The 25880-nt window shown below is 44.9% G+C and overlaps 2 protein-coding genes across 4 annotated transcripts in view; both read left to right on the forward strand.

Annotated features, from left to right (window-relative positions):
* The window catches only part of magi3b (membrane associated guanylate kinase, WW and PDZ domain containing 3b), a 139659-nt gene extending 125009 nt beyond the window's left edge, over positions 1-14650 (forward strand). The window contains 12 exon segments of the mRNA XM_079748271.1: positions 41-62; positions 64-70; positions 1105-1273; positions 1714-1808; positions 2680-2887; positions 4296-4478; positions 5757-5942; positions 6614-6689; positions 6964-7069; positions 7662-7799; positions 9586-9724; positions 10555-14650. Of these exon segments, the coding sequence (XP_079604397.1) occupies positions 41-62; positions 64-70; positions 1105-1273; positions 1714-1808; positions 2680-2887; positions 4296-4478; positions 5757-5942; positions 6614-6689; positions 6964-7069; positions 7662-7799; positions 9586-9724; positions 10555-11726 (2501 nt within the window). The 3' untranslated portion in view covers positions 11727-14650.
* Positions 14651-17143: 2493 nt separating this feature from the next.
* Positions 17144-25644, forward strand: LOC307083592 (zona pellucida sperm-binding protein 3 receptor). 3 transcript variants are annotated; one of them, XR_013812286.1, is made up of 13 exons: positions 17144-17357; positions 17651-17836; positions 18025-18124; positions 18371-18441; positions 18972-19154; positions 19819-20001; positions 20482-20541; positions 20909-21038; positions 22546-22602; positions 22689-22739; positions 22857-22911; positions 23822-23897; positions 24087-25644. XR_013812286.1 is itself a non-coding variant. In XM_079747524.1 (13 exons), the coding sequence occupies exons 1-12, from the start codon at positions 17279-17281 to the stop codon at positions 23877-23879; spliced, it is 1197 nt and encodes a 398-aa protein (XP_079603650.1). In that variant the 5' UTR covers positions 17144-17278; the 3' UTR covers positions 23880-23897; positions 24087-25644. The 3 variants fall into 3 exon arrangements, 2 of the variants coding, with proteins under 2 accessions (XP_079603650.1, XP_079603651.1); XM_079747524.1 differs by having other exon boundaries at positions 20925-21038; XM_079747525.1 differs by lacking the exon at positions 20909-21038.
* The last annotated feature ends 236 nt before the right edge of the window (positions 25645-25880 follow it).

Genomic DNA, 25880 nt, shown 5'->3' on the forward strand with positions numbered 1-25880 from the left:
AATGGTTAATTTTCTCTTTCTTTACCCTGTCTCTCCGTAGGTCAAACGTCTCCCGTGAAGAGCTGAAGCTGTGAGTTAATCCCTTCACTCTACTCTCTCTTTTCACATTTTCTCTATCAGTCCCCCCCCCACACACCACCTCGGAGCGTTCCTCCTTCATTAATTTCTAAGCCCTTTCCACTGTGGTCCTTCCATTGAAGCGAATTAAGTGATAGCAATACATTTGAATATTGATTACTTTACAGGGCTCCTCCTTTTGTTTGCGCTGAAAAATGCCGTTAATTACTTCTTTTCGGCGCCTGTGGTCCGGGGGCCGTAGTCGGGGGATTGCGACGGTAATGGAGCGTGGTGGAGCCCTCTTTAGATATGCTGGCAGTTTTAATACAACAGTTTTAGATAAAGGGGCTGCCCTTTTCTCGCTCAATAGGCCTGTCACGGCCTTTGGGAAATCCATTGTTTTTCATTTGGATTTGTGAATCACATTCCAAACTGATCGCACGGCTATCCAATCACAGAGGAGCAAAGTAATGTGAAAACCATCCGTATGCACACACGCAGATAATACTCAATGATATAGGGGGTAATGGGATTTTTAGGGAATGTCGATTTAGTAATGCTGCATGACCCCTACCAAAAAGATTTTTGTGTCATTTTAGCAGAACAAACGTACGAACAAACATTTTTACTCGTGATGCTTGGGCTGGATTCCAAAAGTCTGTCAATAGCGATTCTGCTAAATCTCCAGATGTTTTCCCCAATCCCAAATGGATCTCCTTTGTAACCCACTGTTGCAACTGGCCGCTGCTCAACAAGAAGCTAAATAGGCCGATAAATCATCTCATGGACCAAGGATACGTCAGTGTATCCTAACAGGAAGTCTGAAGGTTGTTATCCGTCGGCTCCTCGACATTGCCTTAACCACACCGAAGCAGTTGAGCTGTCCCAGTTCCACGGTGCTCATTATCACACCAGCTCCAGGCCAGCGTGCCCGAGCCTAAGCATGAGCATCAAGCGAACCTTCTGGAATCCAGCCCTGTGACGCTAGTTTGCACACGCTGAGGCTAGACTATCTCAACCTGATGTTGTTGCTCCCGCGCCTCCCAGAGGGCGGACATGACGGCCAGCACGGAGACCCTGGACAGCCTGGCGGACGCCGCGGGGCCCCAGGCCCTGGCCTACCACGTGGGGCCCCAGGCCCTGGGGGCAGACGAGTCCCCAAAGAGAGACGCCACCGAGATGTACCTCAAGTCCAAGGCCCTGCTGGACAGCAAACGTGAGGGGTCGGATCTGATGGTGTTAGATTAGACTAGATTAGATTAAATTGGTTTGGTTGGGTGGGACTGGGAGATCGGATTTGATTTAATAAGGTTGTGGTTTTTGGGAAATTAGTGATCTGCAGCAACCAATTAGACATTTCAACCAAAGTAAAAAACATTTGATGCATATGGAAATAATTGTGTTTACACAAATATGTATATATAAATATATATATGTATATATATATATATATATATATATATATATGTATGTGATTGTCATAATAAATAAAATCGATATATAGTGCATTTATGTAAATAACCTAAACAGCAGTATTCCTTTTGAAATGTGAAATGTAAATGACATTATTCATCATATCATATTCAGCCAGCGTCTAATTCCTTCAGAAGGCTTTCCTCCTAATTCAACGGTACATCTTACCACTCCCCCCCACAGAGCCGCACACGCAGGACATAGACGTGTTCCTCAAGAGAGACATCGAGACGGGCTTCGGCTTCCGGGTGCTGGGGGGAGAGGCTCCAGAACAGCCAGTAAGAACAAACACTCAGTCTGGAATGTTCTCCTCCACGCATTCACATCCCGGGGTTGCCATGGCTACATGGACCTCAGATCCGAGGCGGAATGTTGTTAATATTACATCGAATGTGGAACAAAACTGGAAATGAATAAGTTAGAGTACGGCAGAAGGTATGAGTGCTGACATTAAGATTTAAAAAGCATGTGACTGCTCTAGCATTATGGGGTTGTGTTACACGAAGGCAACACAACCCATTAATCTGATTGTTTGGAGGTTTGTTAATGGTGTTGTTTAATGTTGTTGGTTGTTAGTACAATTTTAGAAGAAGCTTAGAAGACTTACAGTGAATTTCAGATACATGTGAGAGTATGAAGCAGGTGGGTTAGGGTGTCTGGCTCAAGGATGCCATACAGGTAGGCTGTGGACATCAGGGATCGAACCCAGAACCTTCCGGCTAGGAAAGACTAGTAAATAGACCTCTGCTCTCCTATCCTTGCTAGCCATCAGGGCTCTTCCTATTATCTCTGTGAACCCAGAATATCAAACTATCGATATGATGCACAGTACTTTGAATCCGTTCACTGTCTCCCCCGGTAGTGTAAGGTAGTCTAGGGCATGTACATAAGCTGGCAACCCGTAGACTTTGCATCGGGGGGCTTTAAAGAACAAGAGCCAAACGTACTTCTGAATTTCTTCAGCTATAGGAAGCATGTTTACCTGGAAAAGGAGATGTTTCTTGTACCCCTGAAATCGTGTTACACAACAATGTGCTGATCTGTATTAATGTGTTGGATCATTAAAAAAAATATATATATATCCTATTGAAAATTGTTCTTGTAATGTGGAATCAAATAAAGTCTATGAAATGTGTGTGTGCGCCTCAGAACGTGTTCCCCCAGGTGTACATCGGAGCCATCGTGGCCAACGGGGCAGCGGAGAAGGACGGCCGCCTGCGCGCCGGCGACGAGCTGATCGGGATCGACGGCGTGATCGTCAAGGGCCGGTCGCACAAGCAGGTCTTGGACCTGATGACCAACGCCGCGCGCAACGGCCAGGTCATGCTCACCGTCCGGAGGAAGGTCATCTACAGGGGTGGGTCCGGATCACAGTCTGGGCGAGCAGTCCTGGGGTCTTCTTGTGAAAGATGTGTTTTGTAAATCTTAAAACGTCTTTTGAGTCTTTTGATTCTTTTGACGGATCCCCACGCAGTTCTCCTTGGATTATTGAGCTTCCGCTGTGAAAAGAGTCTGTTTAGTATTCAGCGTCGTGTTTTGCATTGTTCGCATGAATCATGAAGAATGTGAACATATTATGTGTGTTTTAATCCTCATTCTTAATCCTTCCTACTTTATTTCCCCTTCTTATCTTGTCTTAACCGTACCTTGACTTATCTTACTGGACCCCACCTCATTTCACCTCACCTCACGTTACCTATCCTACCTTACCCTCCCTTACCTCACCTGACCTAACTAATCTTACCTAATGTGCGTTTACTCTACCTTAACTCATCTCACTCAACCTAACCTACCTAACCTACCTTACATCCCTTACCCCTACCTGCCTTACCTCACCTACCTTACCCCATGTTACCTTTCCATATCACCCCATCCACTCCCATGCTATCCTACCACTTGACTTAGCCTCCATACCTCACCACGCTACCTTCACCTGTCTCACTGGACCCCACCAAGGAGGAGGTCCTGAGAACCTGACCTCTCCTTGACCTACCCCACCTCCCCTCCCCGGAACATTCCTCTGGTCACCTCCCCTCTCCTCTCTCTCCTCTCTCCTCTCCCCTCTCCCCTCTCCTCTCTCCCCTCTCCCCTCTCCCCTCTCCTCTCTCCCCTCTCCCCTCTCCCCTCTCCTCTCTCCCCTCTCCCCTCTCTCCACCTCCCCTCTCCCCTCTCCCCTCTCCCCACCTCCCCTCTCCCTCCTCCCCTCCTCCCCTCCTCCCCTCTCCCCTCTCCCCTCCTCCCCACCTCCTTCTCCCCTCCTCCCCTCCTCCCCTCTCCCCTCCTCCCCTCTCCCCCTCTCCCCTCCTCCCCTCTCCCCGCTCCCCTCTCCCCTCTCCCCACCTCCCCTCTCCTCTCTCCCCACCTCCCCTCTCCCCTCCTCCCCTCTCCCCCTCTCCCCTCCTCCCCTCCTCCCCTCTCCCCTCTCCCCTCTCCCCTCCTCCCCTCTCCCCCTCTCCCCTCCTCCCCTCCTCCCCTCCTCCCCTCTCCCCTCTCCCCTCTCCCCACCTCCCCTCTCCCCTCTCCCCTCTCCCCTCCTCCCCTCTCCCCTCTCCCCTCTCCTCTCTCCCCTCTCCCCTCTCCCCACCTCCCCTCTCCCCTCCTCCCCTCTCCCCTCTCCCCTCTCCCCTCCTCCCCACCTCCCCTCTCCCCACCTCCCCTCTCCTCTCTCCCCTCTCCCCTCTCCCCTCTCCCCTCTCCCCACCTCCCCTCTCCCCACCTCCCCTCTCCCCTCTCCCCCGTCTCACCGGCTGTCCTCTCTCCCCCAGACCCCACGGAGGAGGAGGTCCTGAGCATGGCCCCAGGGCTGGTCAACGGCTCCCCCCGGCTGCCCCGCATCCCCCTGCCCAGCGCCCTGGACCACCAGTCCTTCGACATCACCCTCCACCGCAAGGACACGGAGGGCTTTGGCTTCGTCATCCTGACCTCCAAGAGCAAACCCCCCTACGGAGGTACCGAGCCCCCCCCCCCCCCGATCATGTGTTGGTTGTTGGTTCTTAATTTATATTGCTGGTTATAATTATGAGTAGGGAGAGTAAGGCAAGGCACGATGTTATTTATATAGCACCCTTCAAACACACTATTCAACCTTTGTGTGCTTTACCGAGGCAGGAATTAAAGTTTAAACGCATCTCAAAGACAATCAGTTGAAAGAGAGACTAAAAAAAAAAAGAGGCTGAAATAATGAAAAAGACAGAAGAAGAAATAGTGGTTTTGTTTACTTTCTTTTTTTGCCGTTGGATGTTTTGATTCATTCAGACCCTTTCAACCAGTCTTGATGTTTTACTGGAATGTACTAAAGGCAAGGAGCGCCAAGGCTCCATCACTCAGGCTGAGGTTCAATTCACTACAAGATAACTCAAATGTTTCCAACCGTAACACAATCTCACAACGATGAAAACAAAACACCGCTCCTGGAAGAGAGGGCCTTGCGGTGGCCTTAGTTTGGTTGAGTTATTGGATGTGATCGAATAACATCCTGATATGTCGTCGTCAAGGACCACGCAAAACGTCACACACGTATATTTCCATTGTGGTCCCTGTTGTTAAAAATGGCAGAGATGTCATGGCACATTTTTTAGATGCAGCATCCAATTTAAATAATAAGAAAATACATACTAACGCTCGTTGACACTAACAAATGTTGGTTTAATACTTTTGTTTTCGCACAAATGACTGATGTCGTCGCTCTTATTGTGCTGGCCTGTCACACTGGATGCTAACTCCTTCCTGTCCTCCTCCCCTTCTACTCATTTGCCTCCTCCTCATCCACCTCTTCCTCATCCTCCTTTTCCTCCTAATCCGCATCCTTTTTTCATCTTCCTCTTATCCTCCTCTTCGTCATCTTCCTCCTTCTCCACCACCCCTCCTCCTATCTCCTCTTCACCGTCCTTTTCCTCCACCTCCACCTCCTTTTCCACATCCTCTTCATCCTCTTCCTATTCCTCACCACATCCTGTTCCTCATCCTGCTCCTCACCTCCTCTTCCTCCTCCTTCTCCTCAACCTCCTCACTCCATCCTTCTCCTCCTCCTCTTTACCCCATCCTGTTCCTCATCCTCCTTCTCGTCCTCCTCCTCCTCCTCCTTACCCCATCCTGTTCCTCATCCTCCTTCTGCTCCTCCTCCTGCTCCTCCTGTTCCTCATCCTCCTTCTCCTCCTCCTTCTCCTCATCTTCCCCTCTTCCTCCTCCTCCTCTTCCCTCCTCCTTCTCCTCCTCCTCCTCCTCAGTGATCCCCCATAAGATCGGCCGCATCATCGAGGGCAGCCCGACGGACCGCTGCGGCCTGCTCAACGTCGGCGACCGCATCTCGGCGGTCAACGGGCGCTCCATCATAGAGCTGTCGCACAACGACATCGTCCAGATCATCAAGGACGCCGGCAGCGTGGTCACCCTCACCGTGGTGCCCGAGGACGGTGCGTAGGGAAAAGCCCCTGCCTAAGAGCTCCCCCTGCTCCAGACCAACAGGTCTGGGGCAGGGGGAAGTCTGGATGGGGTGTTGTTAGCTCGTAGCTAACAATGGGTAGGGGTGCTGTGATGGGGTGCTGTTAGCTACGAGCTAACAGCACCCCATCCAGACTTCCCCCTGCCCCAGACCAATAGGTCTGGGGCAGGGGGATGTCTGGATGGGGTGCTGTTAGCTCGTAGGTAGTCACTTCTCAGCGGATGTCTTGCTATCTGTTTTATAGTAGCTCTGTTCATTGGTAACGATGTCCATGCGTCAACTCTACTGTACACAGCACATGATATAGATAGAGATAGAGATAAAGAGGTACGTGTAATTCGGAACAATTGTAACAATATCAATCATAGATAAGACATGAAATAGAAAGATGAGGAGGAGATAATGAATAGCTGTTGACTGAGTGATGCCCTGTGGAGCCGAGCTGCCACTCTGCTTGCCTCAGTTGATTGAGCGATTCATATCAACTGTTCATGCAACAATTTGCGTTACAATCCCTGTTAGGATCTACGATAATACATTCTTCTGTGCGCAAATTTATACTGTTTTTTGTTTTTTTTACCATTGCTACGGTACGACTTATTCACTAGTCTGATGTGTTGTTTTTGTGAATGTGTGTTGTAGAATACAAGGGCCCTCCATCTGGGGCCAGCTCAGCCAAGCAGAGCCCCGCCCTCCAGCATAGAGTCCTGGGTCCAAGGTCAGCACATGTTGGGGTTAATGAAGCCAGGCATACATTTATATATGTACATTTATCTAAATTATTTCATTTCTGCTGTTCACTGTCAGCATGAAATTAGCTATCTGGAAAGATAATTTGATTCTAAAGTAATTATGTATGATAAATGTTATTTTATAACATGGCAGAAATTTCGTCTCTTTTCAGTTATTTTATGTTAACTCATATTTTACCTGCAGCAGCTTGACAGGTAATCTGGGTCATGGATGTAACACCACTCTGCTGTCGGTTTCAGTTACAATCTGGACTCAGAGGAGAAGAGAGAAACGCTGAGCTGGTCGGACTACAACTCACTCCCTCGTGCTGACCAGGGAACTCTGTGTGTGACCGGTCCCAACCAGGTGTGAACTCTGCTGAAGTGTTGTAGGTTGTTGTTGTTGGGTTTGTTAGGTCTGGTTCATTAGAAGACTGAATTTCTCTGTTCAAGGGTTATGTAACAAATGAGAAATAAGATAGATATCTAAGTAAAAAATAAAAAACACAGAAGCAGGGCAATGCAAATCATTGAAAATATGTAAATATAGACAAAGTGGACAAAAATACACAGAAAACTAGAAAAATATACATAAAATATACAAAGTTATAATGTTAAGATATGGCACACTTAAATTGAATTAGGAGAATGCAAAACGGGTGATTCTCGGTCTGTGTTTTTCGCCCCTATGTGAGCGTATAGTCGATACAGCTGTATGTACAGTAAATATTTACTCTGTGTGTCACATCCCACACATATATCACACATCACACTCACATCACACTCTCTCAATACCCCCCCCCCCCCTCCACACACACCCACACACACACACACACACACACACACACACACCAAAAAGACATCCCACACGCTCACTTCACACATGCCCTCTCTCACACACACACCACACATATGCCGTCGCCCTCCCGATGCTGACGCTGATCCTTGTTTCCGCTCAGGGCTGTCTCACTGTGGAGCTGGAACGCGGCGCTCGTGGCTTTGGCTTCAGCCTCCGCGGGGGAACCGAGTACATGATGGGCCTGTACATCCTCAGGCTGGCTGAGGACGGACCCGCTCTGCTGGACGGCAGGATCCACGTGAGTCCCTGTTTCATGGATGAGATGCTTTCACTTTCACTTTGAGGGGAAGGAGGAGGCAGGGGCTTACGTGCTTTGTGTGTTCATTTTTCCTCGCTTTATCTGCAACTTATTTTGGCAGCTAAAAAAATAAAAAGAACCCCCCCCAAGGATGCCTTCAAGTGTGTCGGCTAAATAGTTTAATCTAAATTACTTTTGTAGTAAGAAAGTTTGGCAATGTGCTCGCAGCTTTTGTTTATATTCGGCAATACATTCGGCAATGCATAATATATTTCCAAAACAGGTAACACTTGCCTCTTTTTCTATACAAAGATAAGTTTATTTTGTGCTCCTCTACAAGTGGTTTATGGTAAGATAAGGGATAAGTGAAAGCTGTTATAAATCCCTGTGATGGTTTCCATTGACCCTGTTAAATTATGTTCTTAAGTAGGAGGAGTTAAGTGGAATAAGGGTTAGTATAAGTTAAGGCAGCAAGTCTGTTTTCCTTCAGCTTTAAGAATAATCTCCCTAGACAGATATCTGCATATTGATGCAGAATCTGTAGGCAACGGGACATGCTCTTGGTATCTGAAGTGCACTTGTTTTCTTTTTTTCAATCAGGTTTGGGCAAACTTTGGTTGTATACATGTTAAAAGCTTGTGTGGGAAATAACAATCTCGGAACCCATCGCCTGAATCTTGTGAAACGATCCGGTGATAGACGTTGTCTAACCACTCCGACTCCATTCTTTGGTCTCAGGTTGCTAATCGAACTGTAAACAACGATCAGTTTTGGACTGGACATCCGTTATCTGGCTACACAAAGAGCCCCATAAATACTGGCCGTTGTCCCCAGAGGTCAATCGTGGCCAGACGATAGTCGGTGGTTTCCGGGATGGCTGAAGTAATGACATCATGGGTTCCAGTCCCCAAGATAACCCATTAGCAGAAGCTCAACTATTAGTGCCCCCATAAGCGACGGTGCTAAAACAGCATAAGGGTTAGGATAAGCTGTGGCAGCAGGTCAGGGGCGCCGACTACGTTTCAGCTGGCAGGGATTTACGTCAGCTGTAGTAATGCCGTCATGGGTTCGATTCCCTTTGCCCATCCACCACGCATAAGTGGTGTGTGAGTGACAGCCTGAACCCTCCAAGGGCCCGACGGGGAGCTGTTTCCAGATCCATTCAGTAGACTGAATGGCGTCCGGCAGGGGCCCCGGCAGGAAGGAGTATGATCTGTAGCATTCAATAGACCCCACCGCCTTGATTCAGGTTTCACAAGAGGCAGAGAAAGTGTTGGAAATAAAAAGTGTTCGAATAGTTCCAAGTGGAAATCAATTTCAGGGTACAGCCGTAATATGATCTGCAGACTGTGTGAGCCAGCCCACCCAAGGGTGACGATGGAATGCCAACACACATTAGGGCTTAACGGAATGATGTGTTTGCTCTTCTTATCTCCACTTATTCTGTCGTTTCCAATAACTGTGTGTCCCGGGGGGGGATTTCAGGACCGCGCGCGGCATGAAATTAAGATTATTTGATGTAGCGTGTGTGTGTGTGTGTGGGTGTGTGTGTGTGTGTGTGTGTGTGTGTGTGTGTGTGTGTGTGTGTGTGTCTGGACGCCTTACCCGTTAATCGATGTGTGTGGTGTGTGTGTGTGTGTGTGTGTGCGGCTGCACGTGTAAGTCTGTCTTTGTGTCTGTTGTGTCGATATGTGCATAGCTATACACACGTATACACTGTATAAGTGTCTACATGCCGGCGTGTGTGTGTGTGTGTCATCACTGCATCACTGTGTTCCCTCTGCAGGTGGGGGATGAGATCGTGGAGATCAACGGGGAGCCAGCCCGGGGGATCTCCCACACCAGGGCCATCGAGCTGATCCAGGCGGGGGGGAGCAAGGTGGTGCTCCTGCTCAGACCCGGAGCTGGCCTGGCCCAGGACAGCAGTAAGCTCCTTCCAGCAAAACACTCACACAACTTTACTAATCCTCCTGATAGTGGGCTGGCACAATTGTACTGCTGAAGATTAGAAAGAAGACTAGGGAATAGAAAAACCGAAGTGAAGTTAAAATATAACCAGAGAAATACAGGATAAAGGATAGATAAAGGAATAAATAAATAATCAGAACGTCCAAAGTGAATTCAGGGAATTATTCGAGATACATGACCTTATTGGGCAGGTGGGGCTTAGCCAACTTTTTCAAGAATGCATACTGGTAGACGGCAGACATTCTGGGTTTGACCCCAGACCCTCCCGGCTGCGAGCCAAACCCCCACTAACCGCTGTACTAACCATCCCTCCCCTGAGAGTAACTAACAGTGAAGCAGCAGCAACCAGAGTTCTAAACCCATTAATCCATGTAATTGTTAGCTAATGACGATGTGGCTCTGGTCATGTATGATAATGGATGAGTCGTCTTTATGAAGCCGTTTGCCAGCTCTAACCATCTGCTTCCCTTGGGCTCTTCCTCTCCCTCCTTCCTCTGCTTCTTCTTCTTATTCTCTTGTGGTGATGCAGGCAGCTCGTCCTCCTCTACCGTGTGCTACTACACTAACGAGCACCAACACTAACGGCTTCGGCGCTTGTCTCCCGGCCTCTTCTTCTCTTTAATCTTGGTAAAGCTCTCTCTCCTCGCCTTTCCTCCTTCTTCATACTTTGGCAACGCAGCATTTCTTCACACTCTACTGAGACAGATATTTTGTTTTAAAGTGTAACTTTCAGGTACCTCTGTCGGAGAAAACAAAACAAAAAGGTGTTCATTCTGCTTTGTTTCAGGTCAACACGATCGAAAAGTCACCTCACCCACGAGCCTTTCCAGGGAAGTGTTTGCGTCTGACACATCGCCCCTTTCCTCCCCGTTATCCTCTGCGACATCCGTCTCCCCCTCCTCCCCTTTCCCCGCCGCACTGAGGGTGTCCCCCGGGAGCAAGACCTCCTCCCCCCAGCAGCAGTCCTCCAAGCAGCCCCCTCACAGCGACAGGCGCTCGGGCCCAGCCGCCGTGAGCAGGGAGCAGGCGGGCGGAAGGCCAGACCGGCTCTCTCCGATGACCACCACCATCGCCCCAAACCATGAGCAGTTCAGCTTCTCCAAGAGGATCAGGCCCGCCAAGGACATCACAACCGAACCCAGGCTCGGCAACGACCCCAAGAAATTAGCAGAGACGATGTTGTCCAAAGCCAAGGACAGTCCTCGTGACGCCGTAAAGACGCGTGAGACTAGGACGCAGGAGGTTGAACGGCGCAAGAGGGGTACAATGTCTCGGATTACGCCAACGTCACCTCTGCCGACGACCACCCTCGGCAGACTTCCTCCTTCTCCTCAAAGTGTACAGGAGGTGGGGACCATGGCGCTTTTACAAGCGGAGAGACAACAGAACCACCTCAGGAGGCTGCAGGAACTGTCAGGCAAGGAGAGCTTGGAGCACGCCGTTAAAACTACCAGCAAGGCCAATGGCGACGCTGAGGCCAAGAGGAGCCCAGCGAGGCTGGAGGCGAGACGGGAGGCACACAGGACTGCCCTGAAGCAAGGCGACGTGAGCAGCAAGAGACCGGCGGGAGAATCCAAACACCGAACACTTCCGAGCACTCGCACGCCGACGGACAACGGGGCGGGGTCGGGACGCGACCCAGGGAAGAAAGAGACCACAGGGAGAGCAAAACCGAGAGACGACGAAAGGACCCCTCACAAGGAAACCCGGGCGACCCGATCATCTCTTAAGGATCTGAGGAGCAGGGAGGAGCCCTTTTGGTCACCCACAGCGGAGAGGGAAAGTGAAGGCCTGTTTCACAAGAAGGGGCGAGGGAGTAACACCTCTCTTGTGTCCCCGAGCGGAGGTCTTCCAGGGGACCATCCCAGCCCCAAAGGAGACCTCCAGCCTGGTCCTTGGAAGGTTCCCAGCTCTGCCAGAATTCTCTCCCACGCTGAAGTCATGCGTGACCCTTACTAACGGAATATAGAGTCAAGGCACGGAGCCGAGTTTTCCTGTGGAATGCTAAAACACCCTCCAGTCCATCGCAATTCCATTACTTCTCACTTTGTCTTGAGGAGGTGGGGAGCCACCTTTGTCCTCTCCCATGGTGGGGGGGAAACGCCCGGTCACTCTTTGTCGGCTGAAGACGTGCTATGTTTTTTCTCGCTCCAACAAACTTCACAAACACATGCCTCAGCACCCGATGGTGGCAGGCTTTCTGCATGAGTAGCATGCTGGAGTGCCCCGGCGGAGCTGAGGGAAATGAAAATGTGAATATGTGCCAATTCTGGGTAAATCCGCTCCTGTCATGACTTCTTCTTTGAATACACCATGCCTCACCCATTGCAATGCAAATCTTCCATATGCAAGAAAGAGGGAAAGGGCCCTCTCTCTCGCCTTTCCCTCTCTTATGATATCAATAAGTCTGGCTGTTGCCAAGGGTCTTATGTTGCCCTTGGTTGTTTTGGACTCGCTGTGGATTTGTTCTGTGTGTGTGTGTGTGTGTGAGTGTGTGTGTTATTTTTCTCTTAAAGGGGTAGTGCCACTGCATGCAGTTGGTTTTAGTTTTACGTTGATATCTTTACCGCTCGCCTTTGACACAACATTGGTTACCCCTCATTGAGATGTTATGAAAAAATATATAAGATTCACTTGCCTGGGGGACTCCAAACTATGCCCCACGGTTGTGGAATCTTTTCCATATGTGTTGTTACGAGAGACCAGATACTCGTGGTTCAAGGTTTTTGTTTTAACCACTTGTAAGATACCTAAGCTGTGTGTAATTTATTGAGATTTAGAAAAAAAGACAAATATTAATATATACGTTTAGCATCGCCAATCCATACCCCATGTTAACCGAGAGGAGACAACGGTTCACCTGAATTTATCCTGCGCTTTCAACATTCTTCCAATGTGTTTTGGTGGTAGAAACGAGAAGACTGCAGGTCTTAATCAATAAAGATATTTAGGGGCACCTGCTATCCTTACCAAATGTTGCGATCACTCACAGTATGTGTCTCATCGTGGAGTATTATACAGTTTATATATATCTATATATATATATCTATATAGATATATTTGAATTTTATCATGTACAGATTCTAGATTATATTGATATCCATTGCACTGCATCTACCCTCGTAGCATTACAGAATGACACAGTCCAACTTCATTGGTGATGGTGAATTTTGCTGCAAATGCTTTGAAAACTATATGTTTTTTTAGACTCTTTTTTCCGTGGTTGTGTTAAAAGAAAAAAAGAATCACTGTTCAAGGCCAAAGTAGTAGCCAGTAGAGTTCACAGTGGGCCCTGAATCGATCTCTTTGGCATCTTCTGCCTGTCGAGAAAATATTTTTTGGGGAGTGTAAATGTGTCTGTATGACAAACAAACAGGGTATGTTGAGGGCTAAATACACATAAATAAGTTGTTTGTATGAGCATTGGATAAACTAAGGCTAGGTGGCTGGTGTGTGCAGAGACTTTACCTTCCATACTATTTAAACCTTCATTATTTAACTCATTATAGCACTCACTTGTGGCCGTAAGTGGTACTGCACGTCGATATTTGCTTACATTGCTCTAAAACGGGAGAACAGCGGCAGTGTAAAATGTGAGTTATGACAAGTTTGGTTAGACAACCTGGCCTACTAGGGGAACAGTAAAAAAAAAAAGAGTGAAAATGTTTCCAGGTGGAGTCAAATGTTAGTTTGCTTTTTTTTGCATTTGAGGTTTGATTTCCTGATGTACGCCAAAGATTTCTGCTCACTGGTCATCCCTAAGAAAACAATGTAACATTTAGTCAAGAATATTTGAAGCATGAATGGATGAATTTGTATGTGTATGCATACTTTTATTTATTTAATTTCGGGGAGATGTGAAATGTGCTACTACTACTTTTACAAGTTCCCATTTCAGGTCTGTTTGAGCTAATGGATGAACTTAAAAATATATATATCTAAAGCGCTGATAGGGGCGAGCTACTCATAATATAAAACTCATCGGAATTTTCATTACACAGCCTTATCTTGTCCCGTTGGTGTTGTTCGGTCAATAATATAGAGATGTGAATATTTGATTATTATAATTATATTTCTTCAAATTGAATCCTGGTGAATTGGGTCATCCGCTTGGGACAGCCCCACCCACACAGGGCAGAGGACAGATGGTACCGCGACATACAATATAAAGGCTAAATGGACTCTGGATGTTCTTGGCTCAGGGACGCAACACGTAGCAAATGATTTGATAAGATCATGTGATTACATCCGGTAATGAATTGGCGCAGATGGCCAGGAAGGCGACCACAACAACAACAGCAGCAGTAGTAGTAGAAGTAGTAGTAGAAAGAATATTGGGTCTTGGACTTGCTCAGTGAGATAGTTTTGACTCTCATAACATTTGTTGAAATCAGTTTACAAGACTCGCAGTATAAGCTGTTCAGCTGTAGCGTTTGTGCAATAGTTTGGTTGGGTTTGAACCTCGTACCGCCAACCCCTGAGTGACGGGTCAGGAACAGGGAGTACGCTGGTAGCGGTCAATAATCCCCCAGAAATGTTCCCTTTTCTTACACTGTTTCATCTCTCTTTGGTCTCACCCCTGATTTAAACCCTGCTGTAGCTCATATTATTATCATTCTGTGGCCTTGCATCTCTTCATTAGAATACGGTTCCTCTCTGGTCTCCTGTGTTCTGTGGGTACAGTAGATGTAAATGTTTGTATATTGTACAGCACCTTTATAAATACATGCAGAGTGCTCTTTTTGGGGAAACAAAAAACAGAGATAGAGATGTAATTAATCGCTCCATTATTTTTTTATGTAAAAAATAAATAAAAGAAAGAACATATTTAAAAATGGTTCCGAAAAGAATAGTCTATGACCTTGACATGGTGTTCTGTTCATGCACTGACGAATAAAGTTTTACTGAAAAAAGGGTTACTGTTTGTGATTGCTCCGGAAATCAACCTGTAGAAAATGTGAATGTGCTGCCTATATGCACTGCAGTGATAATGTTAATCAAATCACCTTTAAAGGTTTCATTAAGACGTGAAATTAATGCACACACACACACACACACAATCCCGATCTGTTACCAAGCAGCACATGCTGTTGTTACCATGGCAGAACAGTGGTTGTCATGGCAGCTGACAGCCTATCCGATAAGGCCAAGAAAGGGAAGTGGGCACCTTTAGCGCGATCAGACGAAAGCATGGAGTACACCCTCCCTTTAGATGTTTCCAATAGGAGTCAGTTTCTGGTAAACACAATGACAGTTTGCAGAAAGACCACCCAACTTTTGACCACCCACGATACACATTATACACAAAAGGAGCCTGGCTTTGTATAGGCTAAATGTGTCAAGTGGATTCTAATGTTTCTTTGGTTCATGCTGTGTTGTGAGTGTATATGTTTAGCAAGGATTTCTTTAGATGACATTTCTAATGAAATGTGGGCCTTGTTCCTGGGGTTAAACTCACTGTTCCTCGTTTTCATCAACACCCCGGCTGAATTTATTTATTTTTTTTACAAATGTGTGAATATAAAACACATACTACTTACTACTGTCATGCCTGGATTGATCATTTAAGCAAACAATTGCGCTGTCATTCTTATTGTAATTGGGATATCCAAATGTTTTGAAGTGGGCACTCCATGTAGACTTATAGGTTTGTTGCACTTGCAGTTTAGTTATTTTGCCACTAGATGTCAGAAGCCTGCGGTGTTTAGTTCAATAATCACACACTTCTCATTTACTGTAACTTAAGTGCTTAGGGAAGGTTGCCTGGGCATTGTTATAATGCTAGATGTCTCGTTCTTATTTCCTCAATCATGTATTCCGAAAACTCAATACTCCCTCCATACTTAAATTGAATTCGTGTCTAAAACCTAAAATAGGAATAGGCATGATCATATCTGATTCATCTGGGGCTATGCGTAAGTAAATAAGTCTCTGGAAAACTTGTGGTTTTGGGCGGAATCGGTACTTTCCAGAGAAAGAGGGAGATGGGTGCGTCCATTCCGCTTTTGGGAAAGAGAGATAAACGCCAGAGTTCGAGCGAAGGGCCTCCAGTCAGCCCACGAAACCACCCTGATGATGTATTTGAAGTGGTAGACCACAGTGAACCCCAACCCTTTTGTTTGTTTGTAGTTTTGTTTGTTTTGAACTGGGTTATATGACTTCCATTGTGCCCCTGTTACTAAATAAGACATTTTGATTTTTTTAAAAAAAGTCTCTGACAATTAGTTTAAAAGGTTCCTCTTTTCGTGAATCACGACCAGTGCACACCGGCGGCTGTGAATGATGAATGTCTGTCTGTCTGTCTGTCTGTCTGTCTGCGTGCGTGTGTGTGTGTAGAGCAAATCACGCTCCTCCTGCTCCTCCTTCTCCTCCTCCTCCTCCTCCACGAAACTCAAAGTAACTCTGAAATCCAAAACCATTATCTAAAACAGGGGGTTCACGAAGGCTGTCTGTTGAAAAACCACACACACACACACACACACACACACACACACACACACACACACACACACACACACACACACACACACACACACACATTTAACACATGGTGTTTAAGTTAAGCCCCCGTTGCTCGGAGGAGCGATCGATAGTCGGCCACCATGTCCGCTGTCAATCTCAATGGGGGTTGAATTTTAGGTGGTCGTACACCAGGAATGTCTCGTAAACCTACCCGGCATGTTCTTCGGTGGTCGCTATCGTCGTAATTCCCCGTATGGCAAGCAAAGGAAAACCCCGTTAGTCAGACAACTGGAGGGGAGCATATGGAAAACGGTGTGAGGGGTGGGGGGCTGCTGCTGTCAACTGCCGCAAGGACTTAAACGACGTCCACTGGAACTGGACGTCGACACCCGGGGAATGCAGACTTGGAAAATGCAACCCCAAAACCGCAGTTCAGTGATGAATGTGTTTTTCTCGTAGTGTGTTGACTACGGCGGTACGGAAAACACTTCTCTCCTTACCCTCTCTCTCGTATCCTACGTACAATACTAGACGAGACGGACATTTCAGAAGCACAGCCTAAACAACACACAAAGAAAACTACAAGTAACACTGAATGACGCCTCATTCTAGCATCACTTCCGATAACGACCTGCCTGCTGGGTTTTGATTGACTGGTTCACACTACACTAACTAGCCTTAAAAGTTGAAACCACCACTGAGATTGCCAAGACTCTGCAATAGAAGAAGTAAAAAATAAAATAAAAATGCTACCATCATTCCAGTTTACCGCCCTCTTCTCGCCTGACGCAGGGCAGGGAGAACCCTTGACGTAGTTCAGGACCCACCCATGAAGTTCCCCATAGCCATGACAACAGGTCTGGAGATATCTCCGGACGTGCCAAGTGGGTGTATACGAGATGGGTATACTGCGACAAGTCCGTACCAGCCCCGAAAGAAACCTCCACACGAGTAGTGGAAAGACGGCGGTGTGTTGCGTTGAGGTCCTTCGGGTTTTCGTGTATTTCTGAACTGTGAATAACAAGATAAGGATTCTTATACGAGGGACTATGGCAGTTTTAGTGGACAACTTAACGCCGTGGTTGTTGGCTCTTCTGTGGTCGACCGTGCTGCTGAGTAGAGGCGCAGGTAAGAAGTCTGCCTTCACTTAACATCCAGGGCGACTCACTTTAAAGCGTCCGTTTTATTCTTTAAACGGGTTTGATTCCTTTGGGATGGCCTGCAGACTTTTGGGACTTTCATATAATTGAACAGTATGTTTGTTTGATGAAGACTAAATGTTTGACAGCATTTTCAATTCCCCTTAATATTCTCGACAGATTTTTCTTCCTTAGAAATGTAATTAATTTATTGTATTCATGTAGCTGTTGGGTGCTGCTACTTGTCAGACTTTTGACATGTTTTTAATATTTCCCAAACAGCTGACTGCCCTAAACCACCAGAGAAAGACCACATCGTCCTCACCAACGAATCACTTTTAAAGAACAGTTTCCCCAAGGGCACTCAAGTCGCGTATGTCTGTACGAATGGCTATGAAATACTCAACGGCTCCAACAGCATTACGTGCACTGGTACGGAGTGGACCGAGCCTGACCTCACGTGTAAAAGTAAGCTTTATTCCCATTTAATTCTCAATAAGGGAAATTAATAGGCGTTAAATAGATCTTAATTTCACACCATATTCTAGATCTTTTATTTATTCATGATCATTCATTTATTTATTTATTTATTTATTTACTTATTTATTATTATTTATTTATCTCTTAGTCTTATAGTAAATAATTGTTGTTTGCAGAGAAGGACTGTGGATATCCGCAAAAACTTCCGAACATGATATTGAATGTGAATGAAGGTACCCTATTAGGCGCTTCAGTAAAAGTAAGCTGTGAGGAAGGGTAAGTCTTATTGTTTTGAATAATTTCCTAGTTTCAGCTGACACCGGAATTTCCTGTCTGTGATAATAAAGTTGACTATACTGACTCCAGGCACAATGTGGTCACCACCTGGATTAGGCCATTGTTTGTTAAACAAAATGCGTCTTTCAACACATTTGTGAAATGTTGTTAAACGCTATACATTAATATTTCTAAACATCCTCAAAAAAAGCCATTAGTAATTTCTTCTCTCCCCTCTTTTTAAAGCTACCGACTCATTGGGTCTTTCTTCAAACGCTGCTTCAGTAATGGATGGATCGGGAGAGCAAAGTGTGACCGTAAGTGACCAAGCATGGCAGAAACGTGAAGGCCCAACCGATTTCTCAATCATCAACCAAAAGATGGTCAAGGGTTCATCTTTGCATTCCGTTTAATCTGTGTCCCACATTCACCATAATTGTTTGATTTAGCAGGATGGGTTATTGGCTAGGGTGTTCTGACTCACAGCTGGAAGGGTCTGGATTGGCTCCCCAATGTCCACATCCTACCTGTTACCATCCTAAGGCAACATGTCCTAACCTAGCCTGACAATGGCAGACCATTGCCTAATGCGTATGAGTACCAGAGCACATAAAAGATGAGCTTGGAGATTAGCTTGGTTTATTCTAGCCCTAACCTGTACCTGCTCCAAAATGACATCTGTCTGAATTCATTGAAAGTCACCCCGGATAAAAGTGTTTCTCAACTCAATGAGTAAGTGGTTCAAGTGTCATTGCTAAAGCAATGGTAGGACTAGGCTATATATCAATAACCAATATTCTTTGATTCATGCTTTTTTAAAATTAATTGTTACAATTCTTTTCTTCAGTTGTTGTTTGCAACGTGCCCAGTGAGGTCATCGGTGGCAATCACACCTGGACCTCTGCAAAAAAGCCGCACTACGGCGACATCATTCAGTACTCCTGTGACCCCGGGTTCACCCTCAACGGCACCAGCCACGTTATCTGCCAAGGCAGGGGTGTTTACAACACGACACCTCCGACCTGTGAAGGTAAACCCACACACACTGGAAGGATTGATCGCCCTTGCTGTCCATTATTGACATAGAGACGTTCCCAGGGTTCCTCTGAGTGAAGAGGTTCCTCATCTATTCATTCATAGTCTGCGTTCAATATACACCATATGGGTTTTGCAAAGCAGTGGTTGTTTGCTAGAGTGTCTCACTCCCGGCTTAAAGTTCCCTGATTCAATCCCCAATGTCCACATCAAAGCTGTTGGCCTCCTAGAGCTAGGTCCCCCCCGAACCCTTACCTGCTCCTTAATGTGGCAGTCCCAAGGTTGTCTGTTTCAATCTCCTTGGTGACAACTTTGGCAATAAGCGGTCACTTTTACAAGAGATATATACAGAGTCGCCACCGACACCAAATTCTTAACATTCACAATACTGCAAATGCAAGGGCTTTCATCAGTGGGCCATAGGTTCAATCACAATTTAACAGAGAGATAGTGTCTCAAAAACTGGACATTTATTTAAATGAACATTTTCGAGACACTTTACAACAATGTTTGTCTGAATTCACTCAAGTCACTTTGGATATACGAATAAAGAGTAATAGAATACAATTCTTAATGCAACAATGGTTAACAGCCTATATAGGTTTTTAACAAGGCTATGGTCTAAACCCCAATTTCTTTATTCATTCATTTTTCTTCAGCTATAGTTTGCGACCTGCCCAGTGAGATCAACGATGGCCGACATCTCTGGACCTCTGCAGACCAGCCACGCTACAAGGACGTGATACATTACTCCTGTAACACCGGCTTCACCCTCCACGGCAGTAGTCAACTTATATGCCAAAGCCCGGGCATTTACAATTCAGCCCCTCCAACGTGTAAAGGTAAGCCAACACTGTGGACGGATTGCTTCACTTCACTCTGCCCATACATGAGCATACATGGAACTTCCTGTCACGGGTAGGGTTAGGATCTTGCTATCTCGACACCCAACAGTCCTATCGTCCACCAACAGCCAAAAGATTGAAATGTGTGGACGTAAGATTCTGTTTATTGTGGCTGTTACTGGGGAATGCAAATACCACAGAGCAATGAGACGTAAATCATCTACATGATATGCAGCCAGACACCGGGCAAGTCGTCCAGCGATAGTGGATAAAAGGAGCTGCCATTACTCCACTTTTCATGAATGCATGACGTGAAAGTGTACATTTATGTTAAAATGACATTACGTATGCCAGGGAAGGTCTAGGCAAGGTGGCTCTGTGCTGTACTAATGTAGAGACTGGGTTTTCATGCATCTATGCAAATACATCGGCAGGTTTATTCCGTTCAGACTCATGAATGTTCTCTTTCATTTCCAGAAGACAAATCCACTACCCCTTCATTGAATATAACCTCAACCCCTCGGCCTCCGATACAAGGTATTGAAAATGGTGTGTGTGTGTGTGTGTGTGTATGTTTGTCTGGGTTTGGTTTGTGTGTGTGTCCGTGTGTTTTGCATGTGTCAGTGTTTTGCATGTGTTTTGCATGTGTTTCTTTTCGATTGCGTTTTTAAAACGTTTCTGAATTCAAAATGATTCCCTATTCAAAATCGTAAGTCAATTCGGTACATATGAGAGCTTATATCAGTCCACTGTACGCAAAGAAAGAAGATTTATGGCCTGGAAGAAGATTACAGTGTGCAAAAGGAAATACAGTTTTATTTTAGACCATCAAAACACAGTAAAATATTTGCGACTACAAAGCAAAACAAAATGTAACTTAAGCTACAAACTTTTCTTTAAATAGAATATCTTTCTTTAAGGTGGCATACATACGTTAGCCGCGACAGAGGATAATCTGATGAATACGGAGGCCTCCAGCATCTCCCCCCCAGCCTTAGAAGCAGCGACTGTACCAGCAACCCCTGGGACTCACGGTAAACCTGGCGTAGGGAGGGCACTGCAAATATTGAACTCATTCAAAACGGTCCCACCACTCTGAGAACGCTAGCAATTCCTCTTCTCATAGGTGCAAATATTGTTATGACAACGCACAAACACGCAATCTCGACAAAATCCAGGACTCCCGTGGTGACTACCCCTGAGTCTCTCGTCAGAGGTAGAGAATGTCATGATATCAAACCAAACATTGAGCTGTGGCCAAGGTAATATATATACACTATTTTTTATATATATTTTTTCATCCCAAGTGACTAACCGTGAATACAGATACATTTCACATGTAATGAGAGGGTAGGGGGGTACCGTTAAGAATCTTGTTCAAGGATGATAAGTACCGACATGGGAGATCCATCCCAGTGCATCCCATTCAGCTGGGGGTTGAATAACCTATTGCCGGTCTGTTGACTCTTGGCTCTTATCTGATAGAGAAAGATAGTCCTTCATCTTTAGGCAGACTGGACAGTATTTCATAGCATTTCCCTTTTCAACACGGTAAGGCCAACATTTCTGGTTATTCTTCATTTTACATCAGATTCTAATAGACTTTACTCCCCCCACAGCTCAATGTTTGTCTGTCTCCCCGTCGGTGGGCTTAACGTTTCACCCGGCCATATCATGTTATAATAACAATATCATCTAATAACATATCATGTTATGTTAAAATCTGGGAATTCTTCTACGCTAATTCATTACAATAACAATAATACATTTTGGTTGTGTTTTTTATTGAAAAATATATTTGAACTCAGCAGACAGACTAAATCATAAAGAAAAAATGTACCATAAAGTTAGAAAAGTAAGAAAAAACAAATCAACGAAATTCAGTGAATCGTATTAAAACATGGTTTGGAAAATGTGTCCAAGTAGGGAGCTAGTGATTCAAGCGCTGCCACTACATTTTTAAAATGAATGATTTGCTGATTTGCTAATGAGCACGCATTCATACATTAAGAAACCCATTCCTCATGCATTCCTGTTTTCGTTTTACGCTCACTAGAAACATCTGTTTTGGCATGGTGGATATTCCAGAAGTGTAGAGAGCCCTCGTAAATCAAGAGACAATCTCTAGCCATACCAAGTCTAGTCCGGTTTATTTATCTAGCAAATTCCCTTTGACAGCTCAGCACTCTCACTGAGCTCCTCAGGCTGACAACGTACTTTGAAACAATTGTGACCTTCCTGTCGGACGAGGAAAATGCATTAATGCATTAATGTAAGATTTGATGACCAGTCTTAACTCTGAACCTTCAAATGGCAAGATTATAAATACCCATTGGTCTGGTATTGCTCTACTCTGAACCTTTAAACTAGCAAAGATATGAATACCTGGTTTAGGAGTGGCAGAGTGAAGAAACGGTGAAAAGGAAAAGTTTGTTCTCTCAAGCACGTCCCTGGATTTACATTCCTCCTCTCTTTTAATCACTGCATTTCCCGATAGCTCTGGCAGGTATCTCTATTCATAAAAACCTGTTTGGTTCACAGGAAATGTGATGGAACTTGATAACATTAAGGAAACCGATGGAGATACTAAGGATGCGGGTAAATTACTTTGATCACACTTTTATTGGCAAAGATAAATGTATTACATCACAGAATTATGAATTTCAAACCTTTTTTTCCGACAGTTTCTTTAAGACATAACATCGTGATGGCCAGTGTGTTAAGTACCATATTAGGTAACTTCCTCATTTTGATTTTAAGGTTTTCCTTCTAACATGATACACATTGACGTGAAGATGAACGAGGGATGGTTCTTATCTGAATCTTAATTTCTCCTCTTCTCCTCCTTGCAGTGGTGCTTATGGTGATGCTTATCTTTTATGCATATCGGTACAGGTGGAGGAGAGGGTAAGTGGCTTTGATTTTTTCCGTCATGCATGGTTCCAAATTTTCCATCCTGTTTTTCATATGTCTTTCACCGTCTGCCTGCTTTCTCTGCACTTCTGTTTCTGTTTGTCCCCTCCCAAAAAAACATATATCCACTAATCTAATACCCAGTTTAAGTCTGATTTATAGAAAGAAACACACAACAGATACGTTGACTATTCATCGCACCTCACATGAGACATCTAGACATTCCTAGAGCAGCATAAAAGCACATTTAGATAACAGGAGCAATCTGTAGAAGGGATTCCCATTGAAGCTGGAACAGGAAATGCATGAGTCTGTGTTTCCTGTCTTCTGTATCAAGGCTAGCAGGAAATCCTCTTTTGGAACAAAAGAGGATATGGAAATTAAAACGTGCTAGTATTATTATCATTTAGATTATATTTATAATTATTAATTTAGTGGCTCATATTCACTGCACCCATAGAATTAATGGTAGCAGTCCAACCATCCATCCATATTTTGATCTGGTCAGAAATGCTGGGGGGCTATTGCACCTGACCCCCAGTATAAAAGGCAGTGGGTTTACTTGTTAACACATTATCGCACATTTATATCTTTTTGAAATTTCAAAATTTGACTCAAATATGTGATTTTTAACAACTAACGTGATGGTAATTTATTGTTTTAACAACAAACTATGCTGCCTGGCTAACAAATTAAAATCACAAAGTTGCATGATTACACTCATACACACACTCACATGTGTTTTATCACCAATTACATAGTAATTTCATTAAATTGTTACTTACTACACTGCCTTGCTGGAAAGTTATTAATTGTTTGTAAGTAATACACTAACAAACAATCAATATATATATATATATAAATACAGATTCTGACTCAAATCTATTATCCACTGACATTGTAGCTCATACGACACCCAAGAGGATCTGAAGCCTGGGTTGTTACAATTCCAAAGTCTTTAGGGCAAAGGTCCGCCCAAGGTACCTATTCTTCATTCTTTACTTCTATAAAAGCACATAAAGGAAACAAAGATAGATCTGTTTTTTGTCTTTTTTGTCTTTTTGTTTTCATCATTATCATCTCTTTGATCACAGCAAGGATTCACAGCTTGCCGTGTTTAGTGATGGCTTCCATTCCTAAAATTGTTTTTTCCCCTCTCCTCCATTCAGCAACGCTATTACTTCCAATGAAGAATATAATGTCTGTTATCATGGAGGGTCTGAGGGCCAGTGTGGACCTGCTTTCCCCTCTCAGGAGCCATACCCGGCACATCCTCAGACACAATGACATTGCAGATATCAGTGAAGGTCTGCAACTAAAAGAAAAGCTTCCATGAAGGGACGCACACTTTATTTATACAGTTTTTTAATTCTTGGCGTTAATATAAATACAAAATAATTATTATTTGTATTTTCTCGGGCTGTCCCACGCTTTTCTTTGCAACAATGATGCTTTGATGAACGATGGACAATAAAATGTTAGGTATTCATTTAAGCCGACCGCGTTGGTTAGCCATTGTCAGAGAATAGAATGTTGAGGGGTAAGAAGAAATGTAAATAATTACAATGAATCCCACATGGTGTCACCAGCCATTTCTTAAGAGCACGTACAAAGGAGAAATGTTGCCCTGTAGAAATGATATTGACGATAATAATATTCTTGCAGAGATAGATGGACAGCCATCTATCTAGATAGATGGACAGACAGGAACTGTGGGTCCGGACAAAGGAACTGTGGGTCCAGACAAAGGGAACATTCACAGCCACGGCTCCCATGCAAAGGAACATAGCCTGTGTGCCGCCATGGGGTCAAGGGGGGAATGATGTGGATATAAAGAACACTGGGCTAGACACCCAACTCCAGCGTGCCAAACATTTCAATCTGTTGTACTGTGATCATGAGATGGCTGAGAGGATGTCTTGTTCTTCCCCCCTCCGATGGTAGTTACTGAAGTAGAGGTCAAATGAACATGGGACGTCAGTCTGCTTGGCGTGACATGAGAGAATGTTTAATTTCATTCGACTGTTTCACTTTATGTCCAGGGATAATAAACCACTCCATACCATGGTACTTTATGGCCACTATGTATTAACTTTACTAGCCCATACTTCTATCTATGGTTTTAGGACTGATAACCCTCTGTCTAACGGGGGTCACAGAGAGGAACTGCTAGGGCTTAAGTCTTAAACAGGATGAAGGGGGGGGTTTTCCATGTTTTTCAGTTTTATGAATGGACCCCATCTCGCTGATCCCCCACTTGAATATAGGCCGAATTTGAAAGGATGTCTTTCAAGTTTCCCACTGCTAAAATATTATGAGTGATATGGGAAAACAGTATTTGCAACAATATAGACAATGAGTCGGATATGTTGAAGATGATTTGTCAGATTGTCATGGGACTTCTCGTTTGTTCAATTTCAGACTTCTAAGTAGGCTTAAGCATTTTGGCACCCATTACCATACTCAGCTTGGAGCATGGAAACCTCTCATGTTTCTGGTTAGCTTAGAACCAATTTCTAATGGAGAACAATGATATGTGTACAAGAATGAATATGTGATATGGTTGTATACGTTCGGTATATTTATTTTATAGGCCATGTTTACTATTCATATCAAGAAGTATCTTTGTTTTGGGGCCTAAGGCTCCAAACACACTGGCTTTGTGTAATCATAATACACGGAGGTTCTATCCACATCCTGCTTTGTGTAGTGGGCCACCTTCTTTAAATAAAGGTCTTTCTGAAGGCAAATTTATGCGTCTAGTTTTTTCCTTGCAGGTGGGATTCAAGATATTTTGACTTATTTGCTAGAACTGGTACTGAACTGAAATGAAAACCAGATTAAACCGGTTTGACAAGTTGCGTGGGCTATCTAATCACCCAGCACTTCGTGCTAGGTGATTAGATTGTTTATGTTTCCGAAGCAACTCTATCATCAAGCCGTAGCTGCTGTGTCTACAATAA

Source organism: Pollachius pollachius, assembly GCF_949987615.1.
Source record: "Pollachius pollachius genome assembly, chromosome: 12".
Taxonomy (NCBI): Eukaryota; Metazoa; Chordata; class Actinopteri; order Gadiformes; family Gadidae; genus Pollachius; species Pollachius pollachius.